This window comes from Lygodium microphyllum, chromosome 4 (assembly GCF_053477565.2).
Source record: "Lygodium microphyllum isolate KBCC chromosome 4, Lygodium_microphyllum_v1.1.10, whole genome shotgun sequence".
NCBI classification, from domain to species: domain Eukaryota; kingdom Viridiplantae; phylum Streptophyta; class Polypodiopsida; order Schizaeales; family Lygodiaceae; genus Lygodium; species Lygodium microphyllum.
In genome coordinates, this window is record NC_141138.1 from 92,627,350 (window position 1) to 92,641,528 (window position 14,179).

At 45.4% G+C, this 14,179-nt stretch overlaps 1 protein-coding gene across 2 annotated transcripts in view; it reads left to right on the forward strand.

Moving 5' to 3' along the window:
• EMB25 (DEAD/DEAH box helicase) overlaps positions 1–14,179 on the forward strand; it is a 213,783-nt gene that overhangs the window by 102,330 nt on the left and 97,274 nt on the right. For both annotated transcript variants that reach the window (XM_087676228.1, XM_087676227.1), the window contains exons 4-6: positions 8,978–9,086; positions 9,172–9,258; positions 9,467–9,585. In XM_087676228.1, coding sequence (XP_087532354.1) covers positions 8,978–9,086; positions 9,172–9,258; positions 9,467–9,585 — 315 coding nt within the window. The remainder of the gene's footprint in view (positions 1–8,977; positions 9,087–9,171; positions 9,259–9,466; positions 9,586–14,179) is intronic.

Consider the following 14,179-nt stretch of genomic DNA (forward strand, 5'->3'; position numbering starts at 1 on the left):
CTCAAAGGACAACCCTGTCTGACCGAGCGTGCAAGGACAAATGGCTCTGTAACTCCACCATTAAGCATAACTCTGGAGGAAGCCTCAGCACTAATGGTGTAGATCAATCGGGACATTCGGGTACCAAAGCCCATAGCCGACATGAGGTCTGCAATGAAAGACCAGTCCACATAATCAAACGCCTTTTCCAAGTCCAATTGGATCAATACCACTTCCTGACCGGAGTGCCACGCATAGTCAATAGCCATTTGCACATTTAAGATATTATGCAGAATGTTGGGGCCCTTAATGAAACCATATTGGAGAGGATGCACAATAGCTGGAAGGTGCTTGTGAAGCCGATTCGCCAACACTTTGGAGTAGATTTTATACATGGAGCCCATCAAAGAGATTGGTCTCCAGTGTTGCAACTTTGACGGCGAAGGGACCTTTGGAATTAGTTTGATAAGGCCTTCTTTCCATGAGGAGGGCATGACCCCCGTTTCCCACACCTGCTGAAACATGGCCACCAATGGCTTCACTAACTGCGTGGCCGAGGTCTGAAAGAATTCATTCGTGAGACCATCCCAGCCAGGACTTTTATCCTCTGGCAGGTGCAACAAGACGTCCATAACCTCTTCCTCGCAAATATCCGTCTCCAAAGTGGCTTGCATATCAACTGGAACCTGCTGGCGGACCAGATGATAGAAGACCGAGCAGGCATGCGTAACCTGGCTAGAAGGCGAGGAAGAGGAACCAAGAAGTTCCATAAAATAGTTTCTGCACATAGTGACAATGGTCTGCGGATCCGTGACCATGCGACCTTCCGAATCCTGGAGTCTGGTCATATTTTCGCGAGCCGGAGACGCATGCAAGGCGCGAAAGAACTTATGAGACTGACAGGTGCTATCTTGCAATGTGTCCGTCAAGTTGTGCAGCTTGGCCTGTTGATAAGATTTCAACTGAAACACTTGAATAAGATGGGCCAACCGCCTTTCCAGAGACAGCAGAAAATCATCATCAGGGGAATCTAGAAGCAAGGAACGGACCAAAGCCAGTAAGTCTTCTGCTGCATGTCGACGTCAGCGGCAAAGTGAGGCATGATGGATCCCATACTGGCGAGCAACCCGCTGCACGTTAGAGAGCAGCCGTGCAAACGAAGGCAAGCCCTCAGAGGCGAAGTCCAATAAGAACCTCTCAATCAGCTGTTGCATATAGCCCTGGAAAATTGAATGCTTTAAATAAGAGGAGTTGAAACGTAACGGGAGCCTATCCAGCAGTTGCACAAAGGGTGCAATAGAGTGTGCCCGCATCTCAAGCTGGAGGGGGAAATGGTCCGACAACGCATATTGCCGCAAGACCCTCATCCAGCATTTCGGGAAGAAAATCATCCCCTTGCATGATATACATTCTGTCCAGTCGCGACCAGGTAGTTGCATATTGTGCGGAATGAAAAGAAAATCCTGAAAAAGAAGGGTGAAGCCACGACCAAAGATCTTGCTTGAGTACGTGCAAAGCAAAGGAACTCCACACCCGGCTTTCCGTGTGTATCCATTACCGAATGCCCTGAAGTGGACTGAGAAGAGTCAACACACATATTGAAATCTCCCATCAAAAACCCCCTTCGGCCGAGTGACATGGAGCCCTCCAAAGTGGACCAAAGATCCCGTCGGGATGCGGGATCATTCGGAGCATAGAGGCCCAATAGCCATAAAATCTCTCCTTCAAATAAGACTTCGATCACCAGAAAGCGGCCCTGCACATCATTTTTAACAAGGATAGGCTGATATTTCTCATGGACAATCATCAGCACGCCCGAATAGTGCGTAGCATGGGTCCCTGCATAAAACAGACGGAATCCATGACAATCCATCACTTTTCCTGCTTCACCGTGACTTTTATGCTCAACTGCACACAGTACATCCCACTAGTTCTCATGCAAGACGGTCCACATGGCATGTTGCTTATGGCGAGAGCAAATGCCTCGCACATTCCACGTGGCTATCTTCATGTATCCTGAAAGAAGGAAGTCAGGAACGAGGCGCCTGCTGCCTCGATTTCACCTTTTCCGCGAGAGCATCCAGGACACCCTCATCCAGAAAATCAGCCAATACAGCAAAAGAATTCTGGCGACCTGCTTTGGAGGTAGAAGGGAAATCCACTGCCTTGGGAGGGGGGCGGGGATAACGCCGATCCCAGGGTGTAATAACATTTCCTTTGGCATCGAACGCCAGCTTGGCAGGTGGGCCTTTGGGGCCATCGGTATAGGCTCTCCTTGGAGACTGATTACGGGGGGCAGACGGGGCCGTAGGACGTGCAGCCTGCTATGAAGTGGCCATTTCTTTCCGGCGCGTATATGTGCGTACGGAATCCTGGGGCGCGGTAGGCCCAGGATCCGCCAGGCCTGCATCCAACTTTTTACCTTTTTTGGAACGTGCCTCAATCCAGTCAGTGCGACGGGAATCCACACTCAGGACCTGTTGTTTGCCTTTATCCATGACATGAGGAGACTGAAGAGCTTCTTGGGGCGTGGCTTCAAGCAGCATGTCGTCCTTGGGCAGCACAACCTGCGCATCTTCCGAAGACGATTGCTTTTCAGGGCATTCGGCCATGAAATGCCCCAATTTACCACATGAAAAGCAGTGGCCCGCAAAGTTGCCCCATTTTAAGCGAAAATACAAAGGATGCATGCCCGAACAATTGAGACGAAGCCACGCGGGCCTTTTCCTGGCCGTGTCCCATAGCATGCATAAACAGTTGCGGTTCATCGCCCTGAGGCTTGGGGGAACCAGCACTGTTCCCACAACAGCCATCGCATCCTTCAACATGGGCCAATAGACCGCCGGACAATTTTCCACCTCTACCCACACCGGGCATTCGCGTTGAAGCAGACGTTGGAAGTCGGCCATGGGGCGCCATGGCACAACATGAACCAGGCGGCGATCAAAGAATAGCGGCAACTTGGACAGGAGCTCAGCGCGATGCGTTTCTGATTTCAGCAGGACCTCATAAAAGCCGCGAGGTCCAAGGAAGATCTCCTCAACAGACTCCCCTTGCAATAGATGGTGCAACCACTGGCGAATATGCGAAAGCAATGGGATCCTGCCCGTGAAGAAAAGTATAACTGCACAGTCATAAAACACAGAGAAGGATCGCAAGACTGATTTGGGGTCCACCGTGGCGTCCAGCACATCATCCGTTCCCGCAACAGAAAAAGATTCGGTATTATGCTGGACATAATCGCCGAGCAGAGTATTGGCGAAGTCCAGCAAGTGCTCCCAGTCAATTTCCTGCGAGTCCACAGGATCAGAGGCCACTTGCGCATAGGAGAGTTCGTGAGGACTCATTGGCTCATCAGGCGTATGCTTGGAGCGTTTGCCGGTAGGCGGCAGTTCAGAACTCGGCGGCAACTCCTCCGTGCATGGCACCATATCTTCCGGCTCCTCTGCATCGGAATCAGGGCCAAGGGCTGCCACCGTCCGGTCAAGAAAATCCATATCCAGGCCAGCCATACTGCTGTCTTCACACTCGTCCTGGTAAAGGGCGAGCTAGGTTAGTTGAGATCGATCCTGTTTCTGCAAACGGAAGGCGTTCAAACTTCGGGCGTCGACGGGGCCACAGGGTGCTACACGCTGACGCAGGGGAAACGATCACCGGCGGCTCGGGCGGGCAGTCATCAGGCGAGCAGGTGCAGGCTGGCACAGGCGAACAGGGGCGGGACAGGCAGGCAAGCCCGAGGCGTCAACGGCACGATCTGTCAGGACGCGCAGGTCCAGGCGACGGCAGGGGCAGGGGTAGGATATCTGGCGACGTGGCGACGGGGCAGCCTGGCGCGTGGACGACGGATCACACAGTCGACAGGCGGCAAGGCAACGGGGCGCGCAGACCTGCAGGTGACGTGGCGGCGGGTTGCACAGGCGGCGAGCGACGTGGCGACGAGATGCACAGGCGCCAGGCGATGACGACGTGGGCGACGGGATGCACAGGCGACAGGCGCTGAACGTCCCCCGCTTAGGTCTAGCGAAGAGCTCCGTTCTCTCTCCCCGCCATCGTTCCCTCCTCTCTTTTCTCTCTCTCTCTTTCTCTCTCTTCTACCTCAATCTCTCTCTCTCTCCCTCTCTCTCTCTCTCCCCATATCATGGAGCTTCACCCTCCATAGCTGGTTGGTCACACAAGTGAGGTCCATATCTAACACTTCTATTATTGTTGGTGATTGTTAACATCATAGTTGTTAGGTATGAAAGGCACAATAAAATATGGTACTAAATGGTACCTGATGATTTTATAAGGTATAGTGCCATATTAATATGAAAAGAAAACTTGATTAAAAAAAAAACCATAAATCATTAAACGATGAACACATGTAAGTGAAAATAGCCATCTCATTACAAAACAAGATGAATACATGAGGATGGTCCTCGTGGTTGCATGCACTGCATGCAACATGTGATACAACTAGAGTCTAGTATATATATGGATGATGGATCATATAGTGGCATCTAGATACAATGATAGTAGATACGAAAAAGAGAGAGACCTATGAATCTATGATGAGGCATCACTATCATCATCATCAGAACTATCTGAGTGCTTATCAAGAGAGTCTTAAGATGACTCATTAGCATCGGATGATAAGATAGTCATACTCATCCTCACCGATAAGGTTGCCATCATCATCAATCCTAGGCTGTAGTTTTGTAGGCAAGGGGGGGATTTCATCATGAGGCACAAGATGGGAACTACTAGAGCCGCATCTTACATATGTCTACAGGCCACTCGAACCATCCCTCCTCGATATTAGAGGGTACCGAATGACGATGCGCTTGCTGCCATGTACTCGGACTCCTCACCCACGAGTATGTCGAGTGCGAGTGTTACGAGTATCTGTCGCTATAAGCTCTTTATAGAGCTTTGCAAGGATTATCTCATCCTCCTCATCCACCTCTTGATTTACACTCGGAAGAATGTTGCTCGTCAACTCGAATGTATCAACATTCACCTACATAATGCACATAAGATACTAAAGTCTAAATTGTAAAGTATAAAATTTAAAATTTCAAACAATAAAATTTAAATTTTATGGTTAAGTGTTTACTTGCTTTGGACTACCCATGTGCATCATAGCCCTCATCATGCATAAGTTAGTGCAGCAATAGACTAGCCACTCTAACTGTCATGTCCTAAGTTGCTTACGAATCTTCGTGTGAAAGTGAGAATAGACACTCTAGTTTCTCTCATATGCACTAGTAATCGTGAGCAAGGACTCTCATGACTAAGGGCTAAGGAATATGTAATGTGTACCCAAAGATTTGGCACCAAAATAGAGGCTTCACAAGTGACTCTCTCCTCCAACAAGTGGGAGAAGGAAGAACCACATGCCCTCTCTAATTTGCATAGTATCCTAGTTTCTCTAGCACTACATTGTGGTCATCCATGGGGACTACACGAGTCAAATATGGAAGTTAGTCCGAATGAAGCTCTTTGTCGTCTATGATTGCCCGTGACTTGTAGGCGGGATATACCAATGCAACAAAACAATGGATGGACTTATATATCCATGCCCATCTTCTTTTTTCTATCTCTAGAACATGTGTATGTTGTGTCTTTGTGATCATCTTGCAAGCACGTGCCTCCACCAATGTTGCTCTAAAGAAGTGAATAGGAAGGCCCATGGTGTACCTCTTGTAATCACTCATACGTAACACCCTATAAAAGGGAGTTATGACAATGACAATGACACGGACTTTCTGCCAAAACTGCTCATTGAGGCACAAGCGTTGTAGGTGCATGCTGTGTCTTTGTGATCATTGTGCAAGCATATGTCTCCACCAATGCCGCTCTAAAGAAGTGAATGAAAAGGCCCATGGTGGAGCTCTCACAATCGCTCAGATGTAACACTCGGTAAAAGGGAGTCACGATAATGACAATGGCACGGACTTTTTGCCAAAACTGCTCATTGAGGCGCAAGCATTGTATGGCTTTGGCCTCCTCTGTTTCATGCTCATTCCACTCATTCCATAGAGTGGATACCACTGTCGGACCGCAACTCATAAAGGGGCTTGAGCAACAACAACATGTAAGCAAAGTGAGTTAAATAAGGCCTCTTTAACTCCAGTGTGCTATTTTGTGAAACATCACAAGCATCTTTATCTTTACCGCGAAGAAGGTGACAATTGATATAGCTTTGCAAACCATCCTCTTCACCCACTTGAGCATCTGGATGTCCTCCATGAGCAAGTCCAAACAATGACTTGCATATGGAGTCCACACAATCGTGGGAAACTCAGCCTCAAGCAAATGGACAATTCGATGCATTGTTGATAGCAACTTGCACCAGATCTAAGGGGCCCACCTACAATCACAAATTACACTACTTAGAGAGAGAAAGAGAGAGTTGAGCCTTGAATGATTCAACTTTCAAGAATCACGAGAGCTAGAGACTTTTTGGGGGGGGGGAAGAGAGAATCGAGGTAGATATTAGAGAGAATAGGGAGAGAGATGATTATGAATAAGGAAAAAAAAATAAATTTGAAAGACAATGTCTCATCGTTTTCTTGCCCCTCTTGCCGATGTCTACGGCTGGCAAAAAGTAAGTGCTGAGTGGACATGAGATGAGTATGTTGATGATATTCCATTTCTTATGATCACTCCATCCGTCCGTGAGAATGGAGCAACCATATTTTGTCCATGCAGCCTGAATAGGATCAAGGGCTCTATCAATCCTCTCCTCCTCTTCATTAATCTTTTTGTCCTCATGTGATTGTCTGTGATACCGGTCCATCCTTCACATGGACCCACATTGGCAATGGCTTTTACTATCTTCTTCTATTGCTCTTGCTTTAGGACATTGAATGCAAGATTGCACTCAATCATGGTGAATCCAATTTTAATGTTCTCAAGTTGTTGCCTTTCTCTAGGAAAGGCAACGGATCCACACACGATTGAGAGCTTGAGAGAGAGAGAGAGGATTGCCTCTTTGGTGCCGCATGAGCCTTTGCTCTTTGTCTTTTGCTGGGGCCGGATGCAGACACAGAGCCCTTGCTACGAATGGTGGAAACCTTACCTGCATTGATTGAAGATATGCCCACATTTGATACTTCTTCATCAGTTTGCACAGGTGTTAGTGCTGATACACCACTTTCTCCTCCTCGTACTGTACCACATGGATCACATGGAATAGATTGGTCCGTACTATGTCGTTATTCAGAGCTCGAACTAAGAGATCCTCCATTAACCGGGTGTGGACAATAAAGTGATGGCACTTGCAAGCCTCAAAAACGAGATTAAGGCTTAGTAATGGGTAGCTTGTCTATTTATAGATAGTTGGGTCCTCCCGAATTAGCGTTTGGCTTGTGGGACATAGACATTTTCTATTATCTTGTTTGTTTTAATAAAAGTTTCGGTAATTTGATTAATTAGGCTTGTTTTGGGGCTGTTTTAAGTGGGTAATCAGCATGTAATGCATTTTTAGCTCAACCGGTGAGTTGCCCACACCTTGTTTAAAGACAATGCTCTCCTCAAACTCCTCCTCAGTGGCCTACCATTTGGAGCTGTTCCTTGAAGAAAATTACAAGTGAGATGTTTGATGTGGTGCACCTTTTAGTTGTGCTGGCATTGGACCAAAGGTTTCCATTTCTTTGCATTTCTCATAGGACCTCTTGAACGAGCTGCTGGCTGGATGAAAGATGGGGCAAAGGCTGCTACAAAGGAGGGAGCAGCACATATACAACTGAGAGGAGGGGTGGCAAGGTGGGGTGAAGAGGCAGAGCTGTTACAATAGACCCAGCTGGCTGCAGGGACAGCAGGGAAGGAGAGAGTGTTTGGTTTTTTGGGGGGCTGTGGGGCAGTTGTCAGGACAGGCAAACAGGAGGTGGGTTGCTGGGGAGAGGATAGCATGTGAAGCATGAGGCAGGTGTTGGCTTGGGGGAGGAGCAGTGTTGCAGGCAACTGCTGCAGCAGATGGTGGTGCAGCAAGGGGGGAGGAGCTGCATAGGTGTGGAGGGGCTGAGAGGCAGCAGAGGACCAGGCAGGGGATGGATCTGTGAAGGCAGTGGCGGGCAGGGGTCAGGAATGGGCTGTTAAGGTGGTGGTGGCGGCAAGCAGGGTGGTAGTGTGACAGTCAGTTTGAGCAACTTCATGTTGACCTGTATGAATGATTGCTCCGAAGAGTCTTCAGAAAGAGGGAGCTATTCGCTTGAACATGTAAGCATTCCAGATCTTATGGATTCTATCTTTGGATTCAAAGTCGAGTACAGATCTGTAATGAGTTATGTGAACGGGTCACATGAAGTTAAGATGATATGACAAGAAGAATATGTGTATTCAATGTGTAGGGTGGTTTTAAAATGTCAAAACCGATAGGCACATGTCATGACAGGGACATTTTAGGTACACAATGCTTCTGTTACGAAATGGATGAAACATTTCAGCATAACGCACATACAACTACTTACTCACTGGTCAATGGTGAGGTATCTTCACACATTGCACTGGAATTGTTGTACATACCATGTGTGCTGATTAAATTGGAATTGGGTTGACATACTGGGTGTGTTGCAAGTATTGGTTGGTGGCCTGGGCTGTAGAGCATTTAGACTGAAGGTGGGAGGTTGTCTGGGCTGTAGAGTATTGGTTGGTGGCCTGGGCTGTAGAGCATTTAGACTGAAGGTGGGAGGTTGTCTTTTCATGAAGTTCAAGAGTTCTCTCACTTATTGTCAATTGGCACTTATGCTGGCATAAAGCATCCTTACCTCAAGCATTCTTAGTCAGAACACATCTATTGTCAATTGGTAATGATGCTGGCATAAAGCATCCTTATCTCAAGCATTCTTAGTTACTCTTATATCCATGCCTTATGATGTTGACTTTTTGAACTGTTGAATGGCTGTATTTACTTGCTAAAATTGTATACTCTCTTATATCTAAACTGTATCTTCTCTTACATCTAAGTTCAGGAGGCCTCTAAAGCAAGTGTATTCCTTTCTGTTGTGGATGGCAGTGTTGGAATTCAAGAGGATGGGAGTCGATTGCAGAATGTGGTCGCCGTTGTGCTCGACGAAGTTCACTATCTCAGTGACATTTCGCGTGGAACTGTTTGGGAGGAGACTGTATGTGCTCATAAGTTTTCTAGAATGAATGCTTGTAAACTGTAAATTGGTAAGGTGGTAACCAAGGTGAGAAGGTAATTTGCAGGTTATTTATTGCCCAAAGGAAATTCAACTTATATGCCTCTCTGCAACTGTTGCAAATTCGGATGAACTTGCTGGGTGGATTGCACAGGTGAATTCTTCTATAGTTTCAGAGGATCTGAGATCAGGTTATTGACATGGGCCATGATTGCCGTTGTGGAAGATTTTTAAAAAGGGAAACATTGTTGCAAGTATTGACACAAATCTTGATCTCAAATATCTTCACCTTGTGTGCACCTGGTGCTACACAAACTGCCTATAGCATTGATTTAATATCCATCCTCAGTCGTCCTTTGTAGGTGCATGGTCCTACAGAGCTGATAACATCAAGACGACGACCAGTGCCTTTGACATGGTACTTTTCGACTCGCTATTCTTTGTCACCATTACTCAATGAGGAGGGCACCAAGATGAACAGGTGATCCTTTTTCTTCTCAATTTGTTTTTGTTGGTCATGTTCCATATTATGATACATAGGATAGTGATACTTCTTTGGTAACAATTAATGGGTTATGTGATTAGTTGCATGCAGATACTGTGAACAAGCTTGCAGTTTAACATATTTGGACACTTGATAGGGTTGATAAACAGTCAGCTTGAGGACTTGATACTGCTTTATTCTAGCAGCTGTTTTAGCAAGTATTCCTTTTCTTATGCACTGATTATGAATGGCTATTGTAGCATATGGACATTCCTAGATAATTTCCTGCAGTCTGCCAAGAATAAGCTATAAATATTGATGTACCATTAGCCAAAAGCATCTAAGGAAATTTGTAATATGTGCAAAGTTTGTAGGCATAAATCTAAAGTAATAAAAATTTACCACCTGCAGATGGGTCATACTTGTCATATGAAATGCATCGCACAGCACAATTGTTTCTTAGAGGGGCCAACTCTAAGACAGTCATAAAAAATAAACTTCAGAGAAGTTGCAACAAGCCCACAAAGTTGAAAAATAAAATCCATACATCCATCTGAATGCCCAATTGATAATGCTTTCATGCAATGGTGTTTTGCCATGCTCCTGGTTAGTTTCTTTCTCTGTCATATGGTCTGCATAGCCAATTCTTCAGGTTCATATATTTTCCAAACTCATGCATGAGTTGGTTAATCGTTAACATTTCAAAAAATTTTCAGCCACTGGTAAGCTGTCATGTGACATGTGCCACATGATATCATGTCATGTCACTAACTGGTATTGCAATTCTTTGATCTTCAGATGAATCATTATCATAGATTGACATGGAACTGTATCCATATCATATACATATGCACATGACATCTCATAATCACATCACACGTGTCATTACAGCAGTGGGCTTAGGGTCTCTAGGCTCTGATTTAGAGGAGGGTTCTTGTTAATGCAGGACATCTACAGAAAACCCAAGTCCATGCACAATAAACCCTAACATATGCAAAATATGCAACAAGTCATCTTTTAGTTGCTTCACAAGCTTAGGGGGTTGCCACATAAAGCAACTATACAGCATTGATTTTTGGCCCCTCTTCTCAAACAGCACCCTAGATTAGGTGTAAGGATCATAACTTGGTCAAATTTCACTTTCAGTACACGTAACTATTTGCAATATTTTTATCCTCTTCTAGGACACTACCCTAGACTAAGTGTAAGAAATATAATGTCTTGGTCAAGTTTGGCTCATAAGAACAAGTGACTAGGGGTGGTTGCCTAGGTTTGATGTGGTGTACAGCTTAGTGATTGTTGTAGGCTTATGATGGCGTATCTGTGGCACTTTAGAAAGGATGTCCCAAAAGAGGACATTGTGGTTCACCTTCTCAAAAGTACTTGTTGCCTTCTTTAAGGTCCTCATTATCTTCTTCCTCTTCTTCACGTCCTTTGATAGACATTAGATAATTTTTCGGGTACCAGAATCCTTCTCCACTTACCTGTCCTCTGACAAAATTACAAAACAATTGCCTACAAAGTTACCTTTATCATTGGCTTTTAATTCTGCCACTGGCATGTCTTCTTGCTTCTCTGACCATCCCTGCCCTCTACCACCACCAGCCTGCTCCTGCCACCCGCTAGCTGCCCACCACTCTTCCTCCTGTTGGCTGCTGCTGTCTCAGCCATCCCTGCTGTACTTGCTGCCCTTACCTGCCCTCACCTGCCCTCACCTGCATGCTCTGACCTCTACTGGCATGCTAGCTGCTTGAGGGACTGCCCCTTCTGCTCAGCTGTTTTCTTCCCCTCGTGCGTGTGTGTTATTCAGCTCTGGCTCCAGCATGGTCAGCTAGCTTGTTGCTTGAGGGATTGCCCCTTCTGTTCAGCTGTTTTCTTCCTCTCTTGTGTGTGTGATAGCCAACTGTTTATAGGTTTTGTACTTTGGAACTTTTCATTTTTGTAACTTTCCATCTTTTAATTGATAAAGAAATATTGAAAGGGGCGCCGGACTTTGGGGCCAATCTAGTGTTGAGCGAGGGAGTGAGGTCAGTGTTTGTGAAAAGACCAAGTGTTAATTGAAGGGACTACCGCTTTATGTGAGTCATAGACCGGTTCCAACGCTTAAGCAATACCACATTAAGCAAACTGAGTTGAAGAATGTTTCTTCAAGTCGAGTGTGCTATGCTCATGATATATCACAAACACCTTTATGTTTACCATGAAGAAGGTGACCATTGATGTAGCTATGCGGACCACCCTCTTCACCTACTTGAGCTTCCCATTGTCCTCCATGAGGAAGTTCAAACAATGACTTGCATATGCAGTCCACACAATCGTGGGAAACTTGGCCTTAAGCAAATGGCCCATGCGTCGATAATTCGATCATTGTCGGTAACAACTTGCACCACATTCGAGGGGCCCATGTACAACCGCAAATTACAAGTAACAATACTTAGAGGTTAGAGAGAGAGTTGAGCCTTTTAAGTTTCAACTTTCAAGATTCAAGAATGAAGAGAGATGGGGGTTGGGGCTCGGGGGGAAAAAGAGAATGGAGATAGATATTAGAGAGAATAGGGAGATAGATAGTTAGGCATAAATTATAATGTAAGAAAGTGAAACAAATTTAAAATGCAATGTATATTTCAATGATAGCTTGCCGAATGTGGTGGTAGATGAATGCGCATGTTGTTTTTCTTTCCCTCTTGCTAGTATTTATGGCTTGCAAAATGTAAGTGCCGAGTGGACATGAGACGAGTGTGTTGATGATGGCTTGTTTCTTACGATTACTCCATTTGTCGATGGGATTGGAGCAACCATATTTTATTCATGCTACCTGAATAGGATCAAGGGCTCTATCAATGCTCTCCTCTTCATCAAGCTTTTTTGTTCTCATGTCGTTGTATGTGACATTGGTCCATCCTTCACATGGACCCACATTGGCAATGGCTTTTACCATCTTCTTCCATTGCTCTTGCTTTAGGACATTGAATGCAAGATTACACTCAATCACTGTACGTGCAATTTTAATGTCTGCAAGTCATTGCCTTTCTCTAGGAAAGGAAGCTGGTACATGCACATGATTGGGAGCTTGAAAGAGAGAGGATTGTCTTTCTGGTGCCACATGAGCATTGACTCTTTGTCGTTTGTCAGAGTCGGATGTAGATGTGGAGCCCCCACCACCAATTGTAGAGGCCTCTCCTGCATTGGTTGACCATTGAAGATACATGCACATTTGATGCTTCCTCATTAGTAGGCATAGGAGTTGATGCTGATAAGCCACTTTCTTCTCCTCTTGTGGATTCCCCTCTCATCTTGGTGAGAGTCTCATTTGCAATGTTTTGAGGGATTTTCTTGCATGGAGTAACTTGCCCCCCCGTCTTGGAAAGATATTGGAGAAGCTGGGTTGCACCACTTGTATGGTGCTTCCTGCAATACTTCCACGTCTAATGGTGGGAGTTGGACTTCTTTGTGTCGCTCTTCACATGGGTCGTGTGCAAATTGAAGGTCTCGTGCTTCTCACAAGTCATGGTGCGAATGACGGGGATGGAGAGGCGATCCGAGAGAGAGAGAGAGAGAGAGAGAGAGAGAGAGAGAGAGAGAGAGAGAGAGAGATGTTAATTTGCATATGAAAGCCTTGAGGTTGGCCCTTTTGTAGGCGCTATGTGTATAGAGTCATCCTTGGTTAGACATTGCAAATTTTTCATTGAGAAAACTAGCATCTCCCATGGTAAAATGGTCATTCGTGCCTCTTGGTGGCATGTGCTTAATTTCTCGAGGCTGAGTAATAGTGCATCACATGGGGACACACATGGAAGTGTAAGGCTACATAAATGAGGTATTATCCCTTCTATAAAAGTGTAGCCATTGTATGTAATGATAATGGAAAATAAAATTGTGTGTGCATACGATGTACCTTCTCTCTAGCTGTGAAGTTCCTTGTCTTTAATAATCCACTGTAATTGTGTGAAATCATCTTGTACACACCATGATTAATCCCACACTGGGATTGTTAACATGGTATCAGACCCACAGTTAGGAATGTTGATCATGGTGTTTCAATGTTCTTTTATTAAATTCATGCCCTTATTACATTTTAGTCATTTTGTGATCCTCTAGCCTAGTATTTTACACTATGATCTTCAAAATAGTGCCTTCCTTATCAAAATATCATCCTCATTGAGATCCACTATTGTGTTCTCTAGTCCCCCCCAATGAAGCTTCAGAAAAATTCATCTCCTTCTAAATTGTGAACCAATAAAAATAATGAGTGTGCGGCTTTACTCTTTTCGGCGTAATCATCACCACTTTCGAGTACCCCGAGGATATGGTGATATCTAGTCGTCCATACAGGCCAACCTTCAGAGGTTCTCTCCTTTATCGGTGCTACAGCCATTGTATCCATGCTGTGATTGGAAGTTTGTGATATCGGATGATTTTGAGAAGAGGTTTGCTAACCAGATATACCATCAGATGGTGGAGGCCAAGAGATGGTGGGTCACTACAAAGGTGAATAAATTATGGCATATTAGGGATGGTAAAAAGAAGTGGCAGGAAAGATTCCTTCAGCTTTGGAAGTCCAAGGTTCCCTATCAGGGGAAAGTTTTCTTGT